We start from the raw sequence: 12945 nt of genomic DNA on the forward strand, positions 1-12945 counted from the left end.
CTGACCCCCCCAGGGCCCCCCCCCCCCCAAAAAAAAACCAGCAGAGGCAGGCAGAGGTTTCAGCGCTTTATACAAAGCCGTACACGTGCGCTCCTGTTGCAGGAACAGACCCTTTTCCGGGCGGTTTTATCCCAAAGGATAAGAGGGCCCCGCCCTGCCCCGCCCTGAGCCGCCCGCGGCCCCCCCCCCCCCCCCCCAAAATCCCCCTCGTGGGGCCCCCCCCCCCCCCCGGGGGGGGGGAGAGGAGACAGACCCCCCAAGATGGGGGGATAAGAACAGGGGGAGCCCCAAGATGGGGGGGGGGGGGCAGGGATAGTCAGAGACCCCCAGAGGTGGGGGGGGGGGAGACACCCAAGGAGATGGGGAGCCTGGGGGGGGGGGGACGACAAGGACACCCCCAGGACCCCCAGAGCAGAGAGGGGTGATGGGGGGGGATGAGGACACCTGGGAACCCCCAAAACAGACAAGAGGGGGGCTGAGGACCCCCCCACCCATCCCCAAAGCCTTAAGACAGGGGGTCGGGGTCACCCCGGCATCCCCAGACCCCCAAGATTGGGGAGGGGGGGGAGGGTAGGACCCCCAGAAACACACTCCCCGCCCCCCCCCCCACACCACCATGGTCCCAAAGAGGTCCAAACCCCCCCCCCCCCCTCCCCAAGCCTGGGTTTGGGGGTCAGGGTTGGGGGGGGGGGGGGGGGGGGGGGGGCCCAGCTAGACAGGCAGGATCTGCTCCAGGAGGGTCTTGGAGGAGGGGGGGATCCTGTCGGGGAACTTGACCTCGAACTCGATGATGAGGTCCCCGCGTTGGTCGGGGGTGCGGGGGTAGGGCAGCCCCTCGCCCGGGATGCGACGTTTCACCCCCGGTTTGAGGACGTCCTTGAAGACCATGGGGATGGTGCGGCCGTCCAGCGTGGGGGCGTTGACCGTGCAGCCGCAGAGGGCCTGGGGGGGGGGGGGGGGAAGGAGAGGGGGTGCCGCCCGTCACGACCACGACGCCGAGATTCATCACGATCAACCACCTCGACCGACCGCCCGACCGCTCGTCGCGTCCCCGTCGCCGAGATCAACCACCCAACCGCCCATCGCATCCCCTTCGCCAAGATCCGCCACCCATCGTGTCCGTGCCACCAAGACCAACCACTCAGACAACCAGCCCTGGTCCCCACCGTTCATCACGTCCCCACCACCGAAACCCACCACCCCCTGCATCCCCCACCATCCAGACAACCACCCACCACATCCCAGCCACCCACCGTGTCCCCACCACCAAGACCGGCCACCCAACCGCTTGTCGCATCTCTACCACCCAGACCAACCACTCCATCACGGCCCTACCACCCACCAACTGCCCAACCACCCTTGGTCCCCAGCACCCAGACAACCGCTCGTCCCATCCCCACCGCCAAGGCCAACCGTCCAGACCACCGCCCATCGCGTCCCCACCACCAAGACCAACTGCCCCCTGCATTCCCAGCACCCACAGAACCACCCATCGCATCCCCACCACCCAGACCCACTACCCACCATGTCCCCACCAAGACCAACCCACCCCTGCTGCGTCCCTGCCACCGCCACCAAGACCAACCCACCTCTGATGTCCCCACCGCCAAGACCAACCACCCAGACAACCACCCATCGCATCCCCACCACCAAGATCCACCACCCATCACGTCTTCACCAAGACCAACCGCCCCCTGCATCCCCACCACCAAAAGAACCACCCATCACGTCATGTCCCCACCACCAAGACTCACCACCCAGGGCGACCATCCATCGCATCCCCACTGCCACCAGCAAGACCAACCCACCCCTGACGTCCCCAAGATCAAGACCAACCCGCCCTTGACGTCCCCAAGACCAAGACCAAGAGCAACCCACCCATTCCGACCACCCACCCACCTCACGGAGGCTGATCTTTGCTGGGTAGACAATGTCCGAGCCCTCCCGGCGGAAGACGCCGTGAGGTTTGTCTTTGAGGACAAAGACGACGTCGGCGGGGATGTTGTTAGGGGTCTGGTCACCCTCCTTGGGGAAGGTGATCTTGGTGCCCTCCTTCCAACCCCGCTTCACCTCGATGGTGAGGATCTTGTCCTCGTTACGCACCGTCTTCCCGTCGGGGTTGAGGCGCTTGTGGGAGATCTTCATCTTCTTGGTGCAACCGCTGTAGATCTCCTCCAGGGAGACCTTCAGATCGTAGAGGACCGGGGGGTCTTGCTTACGACAGCTGCCTTCCGCCCCTCCCCGACCCCGAGGGAAGCTGACGCTACCGAAACCTCCTACGTGGAAGGTGGTGAAGGTGTCTTCGCCGTCCTCGTCATCCCCGTTGCGTTGGACGAAGAAGGTGTCGAAGGGGTTGCGACCATCGAAGAATTCGGCGAACATGGCGTGGGGGTCGCCCCGGAAGGTGTAGGTGAAGGTGGGGCCATTGGACCCTCCCGGCCCGGAGGTCGGGGCTCCCCCTTTCAGCCCTAGACAGGAGGAGGGGAAGGTGCCCGTCAGCCCCCCGGGACGCCGGAGGTGGCCCCGGTAGGTCACCTAAGCGCCCCGGCGCGTTACCGGTCGGGGCAGGGCGTGGGGTGAGACGCAGGCAGGGCGTGGGGCAGGTGAGGGTGTGGGGCGGGCGTGGGGCAGGCAGGCAGGCAGGCGGGGGGGTGGCGGCGGTCTGGCGCAGCCCCAGCGCCGGGAGCGGGAACCGGTTCTGCTCGGGCGCCGGAGGACGCGGCGCAGACAGACGCCGCTGACGGCCCCGGCCAGGCCCCAACAGGCCCAGCCGGATCCATCACCACCCCCCGGCACACCCCGGCGCGGCTCCCGGCACCCCCCAGGCTCCAGGCCCGCTGCCTGCGCCCTGCCAGACTCCTGTCACCCCCTGCCTGGCCCCCCCAAGACCCCAGCCCCCGTTCCCACCACCTGTCCCCTGTCAACCTGCCTTCACCCTGCCCCCCCAGCCCCACTGCCTGCCTTCACCCTGACCCCCACCCCTCCTGCCTGTACCCCCCTGCCTGTCCCCCAGCCCCACTACCTGCCTTCACCCTGATCCCCCCCCATCCCCAGTCTCTACAGCATGTCATCCCCCCAATCCCTGCTGCCTGCCTTCACCCTGACATTCCTCCCTTCCCGCTGCCTGTCCTCCCCCCCAACCCCCATCCCCACTGCCTGCCTTCACCCTGACCCCCCCCAAACCCCTACCCCCACCCCTTGCCCCCCAACCTATCCCTCCCGACCCCCAGCCTGTCCCCCCCAGACCCCCAACACTCTGTCTTTCCCCCAGACCCCCCCACCCTCCCTGCCTACCCCCACCAGACTCCAATCCCCCCCCACCACCTTCACCCTGACCCCCATCGCCTCCCTCTCCCTCTCTCCCACCCTCCTCACCTTCACTCTGACCCCCCTCTGCCTCTGTCCCCCGCACCCCCCTCCAGCCTGCCTGTCCCCCCCCCCCCTGCCTTCACCCTGACCCCCATCGCCTGCCCATCCCTCCCTCCCACCCTGCTTTCGCCCTGACCCCCCCCACCCTGCCTTCACCCTGACACCCCAACCTGCCTCTCCCCCCCGGCCTACCTGCACCCCCCAGACCCCCCTCCCCGCCTGCCTGTCCCCCCCAAGCCCCCCAGCCTGCCCGTTTACCCCTCACCGACCCCCACCCTCCCTCCCTGCTCCCCCCCCAGCCTGCCTGCCCTGTGCCGTCCGTCCCGCCCCCCTCGGTGCCGCCGCTCACCCTCCTCCCCGTACTTGTCGAAGATCTCCCGCTTCTTGGGGTCGCTGAGGACGTCGTAGGCCTCGGCCACCTCCTTGAAGCGCTCCTCGGCCCCCGGCTCCTTGTTCTTGTCAGGGTGGAAGCGCAGTGCCTGCCGGCGGTAAGCCTTCCGCACGTCCTCCCCCGAGGCGCCCCGGGATAGCCCCAACGTGCGGTAATAGTCCTTCCCCATCCCGCCGACCTCCCGACCGACCGACCGCCCCCCTCCGCCTCCTCCGGCCGCCGCCGCTTCACTGAGGCGATGGCGGAACCTTCCAGAGCCCGCCGCCCGCCTGGCCCCGCCCCCGCGCCTCTGGGCCAACCCGCGCTCGCCGCGTCACGGCGGGGGCGGGGAGAGGGCGGGGAGGAAGAGAGAGGCGCGCCGTCGCTGATGCACCGCCCCCTCGCGGGTCCCACCCACCCGCCCCCGCCGGCTGTTGCCATGGGAACGGGGCGGGGGGGTGAGGGGGGGAGCGCTGTCCTGTCACCATGGCAACCCTCACCCGTGGCAACCCGTCACAGGGACACGGGTGAGCTGGGTCAGCCCGAGGGGGGGGACACAGCGGCTGTGCCCCCAGGTGTCCCCGTGTCCCCCCCTCCGGCCCCCATAGCCCCTGCTGAACCGCCCCCCACCCATTTCACCCCACCCCGCAGGCCCCGCCCTCCTCGCCGAAGCCACGCCCCTCCTCGCCGAGGCCCCGCCCCTCCTCGCCGAGGCCCCGCCTCCCACCTCGCTCCTCGGAGGCCCACGCGGAGATGTGCCCCAGGTCCCGCGACGCCGCTGGGCTTCCGCCGCGAGCCCATTGGCTGCCTCGGACGTCACTCCGCGCCCCGCCTCCGCTTCCCAATGGCCGCCGTGCCGTCAGGCGTTCCCGTTGCCCCGGAAACAAGAGGGGCGGGATGGGGAGAGGGCGGGGGCGGGGCCGCCGGGCCCCCGGGCCCTGATTGGCTGCTTGCCACCACCCGTCGCGGCGGCGATTGGCGGCGGCCCGGGCCCCGCCCGCCAGGTGAAACGGGCGGATCACGTGGGGGCAGCGGGCGCCCGGCGGGAGCGGCGGCGGCGGCGGCGGAGCAGCGGCGGCCATGAAGCACTACGAGGTGAGGCGGCGGCGCCGCCCGCCCGCCGGCCCCGGTCCCGGCCCCGGCCCCGGCCCCGGTCCCGTTCCCGGCTCTCCCTCACGATCCGGCCCCGTCGACCTCGCTTTACTCCCTGCGGAGCGCCGCGACGCTTCTACGCATGCGCCGGGCACCCGGGCAGCTCCCTCCCCCCCCCCCACCGCGCCTGCGTGCGGCGGCGGCGAGGCAATGCGCATGCGCGCGGCGGCGCCGGACCGCCGTTCCCAGCGCGGGGCGGGGGGGGGGCGGGGGAGCCCCCCCCGCAGTGGAGGAGGTGGCGCATGCGCAGGAGGCCGGCCAGAGGGCCGCGCATGCGCGGCGGAGACACACGGGGGGCGCGCATGCGCAATGCGGGGTGCGAGGGCGGGGCCTGGTCGCGGCCTGCTCCCCCCCCCCCACACACACACCGGGGCCTTGTCTCTCCGGTGCGGCCCGGCCCGGCCCGGTCCAACGGGGTCCGGGACGCTTCAGCGGGGCCCGGGCTGCCTCTACAGGGCTCAGGCTGATTCCACAGGGCGCGGGCTGGTTCCACAGGGCCCAGCCGTTCCCCTGGGCCCATCCCGCCGGGCCTTGCCCAGGCCTGTCATGGCCGGGCCTCGCCCCGTTGGCGCCACACACCTACCCCCCCCCCCACGTCGCAACAGCCGGGAGGGAGTGACGGCAGCGGTGACGGCACCCGTGACGGTGATGGGTGCGGCGGCCACCCACGGCCCCGTCCTGCATGGGAGACGAGCGAGGCGTCACCCCCGCGGGGGCTCAGGGTCCCCTCAGGGATGGCGCCTGGGGGGCATCCCCGCTCCCCCCCCCCCCCCCCCCCCCCGGGCCCGGGGATGAAGACCCTCGCTGCCCGCACCGGCAGGGCTAAACCTTCCCCCCCCCCCCCCCCGGCCCCACCGGGGCAGGGAACGGCAGCGCGGGGGCTGGGAGGGCGGTTCCCGCCCGGGGCGCTGCCAGCCCCGGCCTGCCCGGCCCATCAGGCTGCCTGCCGCGCCCCGCCAGCGGGGAACGGCAGCGGAACTCCGGCACGGTGTCGTCCCCCCCCCCCCCCACGGTGTCACCCCCCCCCGGGGAGCGGCTGTGACACTGTCACGGCCCTAGGGTCCCCGTGACTGCGGGGGGGGGGGGGGTGGCAGGTGGGACACCCCCCCCACCGGTGGCCCCGGCCCGCCGGTGACCGCGGGAGGGGCCGGGGCCGCGGGCGGATGTTTGTCATAGCTCGGCGGTGACGGGGCTGCCGCCGCGGGCGGGACGCGGCCTGGCGGGGGGGCTGGGGGGGGGGTGGGAAGAGCCAAAATAAACCTTCCCCCCCCCCCCTCCACTGCAGCTCTGTCACCGGCCCCACGCTCGGGGCACCCTCACGCCTCGTTTGGCATGTCCAGGATCACCCGGCGGGGGGGGGGGGGGGGTCGCAGCCGTGGCCCCCCTGGGGTGACAGACCCCTGTCCCTGACGGGGTGACCCAGGGTGGCAGACCCCCGGCCCTGTCCGTGTGTCACAGGGGTGACATATTGCTGTCCCCATTGGGGTGTCCTAGGGGTGATAGATCCCGTCAGGGTGACAGACGCCCCGTTGGGGTGTCACAGGGTGACATAACCCTGTCCCCACCAAGGTGTCCTGGGGGTGACAGACCCCTGTCCCCATTGGGGTGACCCACGGTGACAGAAACCCGTCCCCGTCAGGGTGTCCTGGGGGTGACAGACCCCCATCCCTCTTGGGGTGCCACGGGGCGACTCTGTCCCCATCGTGGTGTCCCCAAGGGTGACAGACCCCCTGTCCCCGTCACAGTGTCACAGGGTGACGTAGACCCGTGTCCTGTCCCCCCCCCCAGGGTGACCCAGGGGTGACATCCAGCCGCGTGGCCATGCTTCGGCCAGGCCTGTCCCCACCCTCGTGCCACTGAGGGCCTTGGGGACCTCGGGGACCCGGAGGTGTTGGGGAGGAAGGGGGGGGCGCAGACTTACCTCCCGCCCGTGCCGCGGTCCCGTCCCCTCCGTCCCCACTGGTCACTGGTCCCCGTCCCTCCCGGGGTGCCAGGTGACCCTGTCCCTCCCATGGCCACCTCAAGGGCCACCTCCAGGGCCACCAGGGCCAAGAGCCATCCCAGGGGACAGGGGTGGGGAGGTTTATATTTAGCAGCACCCCGAGGACCGATCGGGTTTCGGCTGGGCGCGCCGGCGTCCCCACGGTGTCTCCGGGGGCCGGTGACATGGAGGGAGCGGGGTTACCCCATGAGGGGGGGCCAGTTGTCCCCGTCCCCCATCCTGGGGCTGTGGCGCCAGGCTCCCCCCCCCAAGAAGACGAAGAAAGCTGTCCTCTTCTTCGAGGTGGAGATCCTGGACGCCCGGACACGGGAGAAGCTCTGCTTCCTCGATAAGGTACCTGGAAGCATGGGGAGGGAGGACACGCACATCCCCTCCCCCTTGTCCCCTGTCCCCCTGGGTGGGGTGGGGGGCTGGGGGAAGGGGAAACTGAGGCACGGGTTGCCCCAGCAGCCCCCTGACGGCCTCTTGGTTGCCCGCAGGTGGAGCCTCACGCCACCATCGCCGAGATCAAGAGCCTCTTCACCAAGGCCCGTACGTAGGGACGGGGACGGGGACCCTCTGCTGGGAACCCCTGTGGCAGCTGGGGACCCTCCATGAGGTGGTGGTGACCCTCATCGTGGTTGGGGACCCATCACGAGGCTGTGGGGATCCCCATCACGGGGTGGTGGGGACCCTCATTGTGGCCGAGGACCTGTCACGGGGCTGTGGGGACCCCCAACAAGGGGACTTGGGGACCCTCGTTGCAGCCAGGGACCTGTCACAGGGCTGTGGGAACCCTCGTCATGGGGTGGTGGGGACCCTCGCTGTAGCTGGGGACGTGTCACAGGGCCGTGGGGACCCTCGTCATGGCTGAGAACCCATCACGGGGCCGTGGGGTTCCCCATCACGGGGTGGTGGGGACCCTCATCATGGCCGAGGACCTGTCACAGGGCCGTCGTGGTCATCACGGTGACCAGGGATCCCCATCGCAGGGTCTTGGGGACCCTCATTGTGACCAGAGACCTCTCACGGGGCTGTGGGGACCCCCAACAAGGGGACTTGGGGACCCTCGTTGCAGCCAGGAACCTGTCACAGGGCCGTGGGGACCCATGTCACGGGGTGGTGGGGACCCTTGCTGCAGCTGGGGACAAGTCACAGGGCCATCATGGTCATCACGGTGACCTGGGATCCGTCACGGGGCTGTGGGGACCCCCACCACAGGGGCTTGGGGACCCTCATGATCCCCTCATCATGGCTGGGGACCTGTCACAGGGCCGTGGGGACCCTCGTTGCAGCCAGGGACCCGTCACAAGGCCATCGCGGTCTCCATTGTGGTTGGGGACCTGTCACGGGGCCTTGGGGACCCTCCTCACGGCTGGGGACCCTTCATGGGGACAGTGGGCTCCCCATAGTGACTGGGGACCCATCACGGGGCCTCGGGGACCCCCCCTCGCCACCAGAGACCTGTCGTGGCACCCTGAGGACGCCCCTCGTGACCGGGGTCCCATCCCGGTCCCATCGTTGTCCCCGCAATGCCACCAACGCTGTCCCTTCTCTCCCGCAGATCCCCAGTGGTACCCGGCCAGACAGTCCCTGCGCCTGGACCCCAGTAAGTGCCACCGCGGCGGGTTGGGATGTCCCCGGGGGTGTCCCCGAGGTGTCCCCAACCCCGTCGGGGTGGCGGTCACCAGGACGCGTGTCCCCGCAGAGGGCAGGTCCCTGAAGGACGAGGACGTGCTGCAGAGCCTGCCCGTGGGCACCACCGCCACCTTCTACTTCCGCGACCTGGGGGCCCAGATCAGCTGGGTGACGGTGAGGCGTCTGTCCGTCCATCCGTCTGTCTGTCCCTCTCTCCATCCATCCTTCCATCCCTCCCTCTCGCCATCCCCCTGTTTACCCCCCTGCCTTCCCCAGCCCGCCCTCTGTCCGTCCGTCTGTCCCCGCCAGCACTCTGTTCGTCCATCCGTGTCCCCCCTCTTAGTGCCTCTGTCCCTCTGTCCGTCCCTCCATACTGTCATCTCTCCTGTCCGTCCAGCCTTCTGTCCCTCAGCTGAGCCCTCCAGTGGCCCTGCGTCCCTCTGTCCGTCCTTCTCGCTGCTTCTGGCAATCCCTCTGTCTGTCCCTCTGTCCATCCCGTTGTCCCTCCCTCTGTCCATCTCTCCATCTGCTCCTCTGTCCCTGTGCACCTCCAGCCCTCCATCTGTCCCTCTGTCCCTCCATCCCTCTGTCCCTCCCTGTGTCCCTCTGCCTATCGCTTTGTCTGTCTGTCTGTCCCTCCAGCTCTCTGTCCATTCCTCTGTTTCCATGTCCCTTTGTCCATCTGTCTGACCATCTATCCAGCCCTCCCTCCAGCCCTGTGTCCGTCCCTCCAGCCCTCTGTCCATCCCTCCCTCTGCTCCTGTCTGTCCCTGTGTCCTTCCGTCCCTCTGTCCATCCCTGTCCCCCTCTGTCCCCATGTCCCTCTCTCTGTCCGTCTGTCCCTTAAGCCTCCCTCCTTCCCTCTGTCCCTGTGTCTGTCCCTACTTCCCTCTGTGCGTCCCTACGTCCTTCTGTCCATCCCTGCTTCTGTGTGCTCCCATGTTCCTCTCTCCGTGCGTCCGTCCCTGCTTCCCTCTGTCCGTGTGTCCCTCCCTGCTTCCCTCTGCGTGTCCCCATGTCCCTCTGTCCGTGTGTCCGTCCCTGCTCCTCTGTGTGCCCCCGTGTCCCTCTGTCCATCCCTCTGTCCCTCCAGCCGCCCCTTCCTCCCCCCCCCCACGTGTCCACCCCTGCGCGTCCCTCATCCCTCCGCGTGTCACCGTGTCCCTCCGTGTGGCCCCCCCCCCGACACCGTGCCCCTCGCCCCCCGTCCATCCGTCCGTCCGTCCGTCCGCAGGTCTTCCTGACGGAGTACGCGGGGCCGCTGCTCATTTACCTGCTCTTCTACTTCCGCGTCCCCTTCCTCTACGGCCCCCGCTACGACTTCACCGCCAGCCGCCACCCCGTCGTTCAGTCAGTTGGGGGGGCCGGGGGGGGGGGCAGGGGGGTTTTGGGGGGTCAGGGGAGACCAAGGGAGTTGCCCCAGGGGGGGCTGGGGGGGGACCAGGGAGCTGAATTGGGGGTAGTTGGATCTGGGGGGGGGGGGGCTCAGGGAGCTGATTTGGGGGTCATAGGATATGGGGCTGCCCTGGGGGGGGGGTCCTGAGACCTGAAGGGCTGCTTTGGGGGGGGGGGCTTGGGCCATGTTGGGGGGTTCATGGGGCTGAATTGGGGGGTCTTAGGATCTGGGGGGGCTGTGCTGGGGAGCTCAAGGACCTGGGGGGGGGGGGCTGGTGTTTTGGGGGGGGGGCTACATTGGGGGTTCTGAGACCTGTGGGGGCTGAATTGGGGGTCCTGAGGCCTGGGGGGGCTGCCCGGGGGGAGCTTAGGGGGCTGCTTGGGGGGGGCTGAATTGGGGGTCCTCATATCTGGGGGGGGGCTGTGTTGGGGGTCCTGAGACCCCCTGGGGGGGGCTGGGGGGCCAATTTGGGTGTCATAGGACCTGGGGGGGGGGGGCCATGAGTCCTGTTCTTTTATTTTCGCCGACCGCCGTCACCTTCCGTGACCTGTCGGCTCAGCACGGGAGGGGCGGGGGGGGGGGGGTGACAACGGTCGGGGTGTCCCGGCACTGTCCCCAAGGCTCAGCCGGGGGGACGACGTGTCGGCAGAGTTTGGGGGGGGGGGGGGGGGGGGTTTGGTGGTATCGCGGGGTGTCCCCGATGTCACAGCAGGCTGAGGACGACGGCGAGGGAGGGGGGTCTCCTCGGCGGGGGTGTCCCCGGTGTCACAGCAGGAAGGGGACGATGGGGGAGCGCAGGGGGGGGTAGTCGCGGAATTCGCGCAGGTAGCTGCGGTGCTTGCCCTGCGCCCAGATGGCCATCTGCACGAAGCCCACCAGCGAGAAGAGGGCCACTGCGGGGGGGGCCACCGTCACCACGGGGGACACGGTGGTGGCGGGGGGGGGGGATAGGGACACGGGATGGGGACGTGGAGGGGGAAGGGGACGGGGGACATGGAGACCCCGGGGGAATGTGGGCAGCCAGGGGTGGGACACTGACCCGGGGGGGGGGGACACACACGGGGACACCCCAGGGTACCCCCCCCAAAAGGGCACCCTTCCACCTCCCCAGGGTGTCCCCCCCCCCGCCAAGGGGTGCCCCCCCCCCCCCCCCCCGCCACTCACCGGGCAGACACTGTGTCATGATGGTGAAGCCGATCCAGGATCCGACCTGGGGGGGGGGGCACACAGCTCCCATTAGGGGAGGGCAGCTCCCCCCCCCCCCCCCAAATGTCACCACCCCCCCCATGCCACTGTGCCCCGCCCCGGGGGCTCCCCCACTGTGCTGCTCCCCCCACAACAGCCCCCCCCAGGGTGATAGACCCCCCCCCAGCAGTGCCAGCCCCCCCCAAGAGGTGCCCCCCCCCCCCAAATTGCCCCCCAGGGCAGTGTCACCCCCCCCCCCCCGCGGTGCCCCCCCCCACCTCATAGGTGTAGTTGGGGCAGGAGACGAGGAGGAAGAGCCAGGTGAAGGGGTTGCGGGTGGGGTACGGGATCTTCCGTGTCTTGGAGCCTGTCCCGCCCAGCACACGCGTGTCAGACCCCCCCACACATGCGTGTCACACCCCCCTACGCGTGTGTGCCCCCCCCATACCTCCGCACCATTGCATGCCCTCCCTGCGCCTCTCCCCCCCACTTCCCTCCAGCCCGTGGGTGCTCCCACATATGTGTACGGGTGCACACGCACATGCGTGTGCACCCCAACACGCGTGTGCACCCCCCCGTGCGTGTTCCCCATCATGTGCCCTCCCTGTGCCCCCCCCGAGCCCGTGGGTGCTGCCACACGCGTGTGCATTGCCCACGTGCCCTCTCTGCACCCGCACATGCGTGTGTGCCCCCGTGCCCCCCCCCCAGCACACGCGTGTGCGTACCCCTGTGCCCCCCACCCACGTGTGTGTCCCCCCCCCCGTGTCCCCTCACCGGCGGGGCGCAGGTTCCGCAGGGCCACGTGGATGGAGAAGTTGCCGAGTTGGCAAAACTGGGGGGGGGGGGGGGGACAGACGAGACGGGGGGGGGGCCTGAGCTGTGGTTGGCACCCAGACCCCCCCCCAGCACCCCCCAGTGCTCCCACTCCCCCCAGCACCCCAATGCCCCCCCCCAGCACCCACTGGGACCCCCCCCAGCACCCACCAGGAAGACGGCGAGCGCCAGCTTCACCTGCTCGTCGCCGTAGGCTGGGAGACACGGGGGGGGGGGGGGGGGTGTCAGGGACACCGATCCTGCCCCCCCCCCAATTCGGTGTCCCCAAGGGGGACACGAGGGGACGCGACGGGGTGGGTACGGCGGGTGTTTGATGTAACGGGGGGCAGGGGACGGGGTGACAGGGACGGTGACACTCACCGGGGGGGGGTGTACAGCGGGTGGTTGATGTAGTAAGCCATCCAGGCAGCGAAGCCCCAGTAGTAGGTGCAGTTCTGGGGGGGGGGGGGGGGGGGGGGGGGGCAGGGAAGCGGGAGGACGTTGGGGACATTGTGGGGGACACACACACACACACCCCCCTCCCCCTGCAGTGACTGGGTGACACCTGGGGACACCCAGATGCCAGCACCCAGGGACCACAGGCGTTCCCGTGGGCGTGCTGGGGTGGGGGGAGAGAGTGGCTGCAGGGATATGGGGGGGGGGGGGGCCCGGGTTGGGGGGGGGACAGCGGGGGCTGGGGGGGGTGACGCGGGTGTCACCTTGAAGATGTTGCGCAGGGGCATGGTGCCGTGGGAGAAGCGGTGGACGAAGAGCGTCTCCAGCAGGCGCTTGATGTAGTGGAAGGAGTGACAGCCGCACGCCAGGCTTGGGGGGGGGGGACACGGGGGGGACACGGGACACACACACATGGGGGACAAGCCCTGGGACCCCCTGTCCCCAGCCGCACTGGCTTGTGTCCCCCCGCTGCTGTCCCTGGGGGTGTGGGACCCCCCCACCTCCAGCCCCCTGAGCCCCCCCTAGGGCTGTGGGACCCCTGGTGCAGCAACCCCCCCAGGTCCCTGAACCCCCAGAGCGTATCCC

At 70.2% G+C, this 12945-nt stretch overlaps 3 protein-coding genes across 5 annotated transcripts; 1 reads left to right on the forward strand and 2 right to left on the reverse strand.

Annotated features, from left to right (window-relative positions):
* Nucleotides 1-53: 53 nt before the first annotated feature.
* Nucleotides 54-4799, reverse strand: DNAJB1 (DnaJ heat shock protein family (Hsp40) member B1). Of its 3 annotated transcripts, none has more exons than XM_030030747.2 (4): nt 4467-4799; nt 3733-3848; nt 1900-2468; nt 54-942 (listed from the first exon to the last, which is right to left on the reverse strand). In XM_030030747.2, the coding sequence occupies exons 1-4, from the start codon at nt 4538-4540 to the stop codon at nt 712-714; spliced, it is 990 nt and encodes a 329-aa protein (XP_029886607.1). In that variant the 5' UTR covers nt 4541-4799; the 3' UTR covers nt 54-711. The 3 variants fall into 3 exon arrangements, with proteins under 3 accessions (XP_029886607.1, XP_029886609.1, XP_029886606.1); XM_030030749.1 differs by having other exon boundaries at nt 3719-3848; nt 4467-4591; XM_030030746.2 differs by lacking the exon at nt 4467-4799 and having other exon boundaries at nt 3719-4010.
* LOC115347941 (very-long-chain enoyl-CoA reductase-like) lies at nt 4716-10623 on the forward strand. Its single transcript, XM_030029664.1, has 7 exons — nt 4716-4834; nt 7176-7226; nt 7373-7424; nt 8437-8481; nt 8581-8684; nt 9745-9904; nt 10619-10623. The coding sequence occupies exons 1-7, from the start codon at nt 4820-4822 to the stop codon at nt 10621-10623; spliced, it is 432 nt and encodes a 143-aa protein (XP_029885524.1). The 5' UTR covers nt 4716-4819.
* On the reverse strand, nt 10460-12865 carry LOC115348278 (very-long-chain enoyl-CoA reductase-like). Its single transcript, XM_030030751.1, has 7 exons — nt 12624-12865; nt 12288-12359; nt 12076-12120; nt 11866-11923; nt 11370-11458; nt 11071-11116; nt 10460-10799 (listed from the first exon to the last, which is right to left on the reverse strand). The coding sequence occupies exons 1-7, from the start codon at nt 12771-12773 to the stop codon at nt 10672-10674; spliced, it is 588 nt and encodes a 195-aa protein (XP_029886611.1). The 5' UTR covers nt 12774-12865; the 3' UTR covers nt 10460-10671.
* Nucleotides 12866-12945: the final 80 nt, after the last annotated feature.

Source organism: Aquila chrysaetos, chromosome 11 (assembly GCF_900496995.4).
Source record: "Aquila chrysaetos chrysaetos chromosome 11, bAquChr1.4, whole genome shotgun sequence".
Lineage (NCBI taxonomy): Eukaryota > Metazoa > Chordata > Aves > Accipitriformes > Accipitridae > Aquila > Aquila chrysaetos.

What these genes read in the sequence shown, in the direction of transcription:
- DNAJB1 (XM_030030746.2), bottom strand. Translation starts at nt 3,929, where the DNA reads ATGGGGAAGGACTATTACCGCACGTTGGGGCTATCCCGGGGCGCCTCG. An exon ending in CGACAAGTACGGGGAGGAGG is followed by an intron (nt 2,469 to 3,718) that starts GTGAGCGGCGGC and finishes CCTCCTGTCTAG; the next exon opens with GGCTGAAAGGGGGAGCCCCG. An exon ending in CAAAGATCAGCCTCCGTGAG is followed by an intron (nt 943 to 1,899) that starts GTGGGTGGGTGG and finishes CCCCCCCCCCAG; the next exon opens with GCCCTCTGCGGCTGCACGGT.
- LOC115348278 (XM_030030751.1), bottom strand. Translation starts at nt 12,773, where the DNA reads ATGTGTGTGTGTCCCGTGTCCCCCCCGTGTCCCCCCCCCCCAAGCCTG. An exon ending in ACCCGCTGTACACCCCCCCC is followed by an intron (nt 12,121 to 12,287) that starts CGGTGAGTGTCA and finishes CCGTGTCTCCCA; the next exon opens with GCCTACGGCGACGAGCAGGT. An exon ending in GCGGAACCTGCGCCCCGCCG is followed by an intron (nt 11,459 to 11,865) that starts GTGAGGGGACAC and finishes TGGGCGGGACAG; the next exon opens with GCTCCAAGACACGGAAGATC.
- LOC115347941 (XM_030029664.1), top strand. An exon ending in GAGCCTCTTCACCAAGGCCC is followed by an intron (nt 7,425 to 8,436) that starts GTACGTAGGGAC and finishes TCTCTCCCGCAG; the next exon opens with ATCCCCAGTGGTACCCGGCC. An exon ending in GTCCCTGCGCCTGGACCCCA is followed by an intron (nt 8,482 to 8,580) that starts GTAAGTGCCACC and finishes GTGTCCCCGCAG; the next exon opens with AGGGCAGGTCCCTGAAGGAC.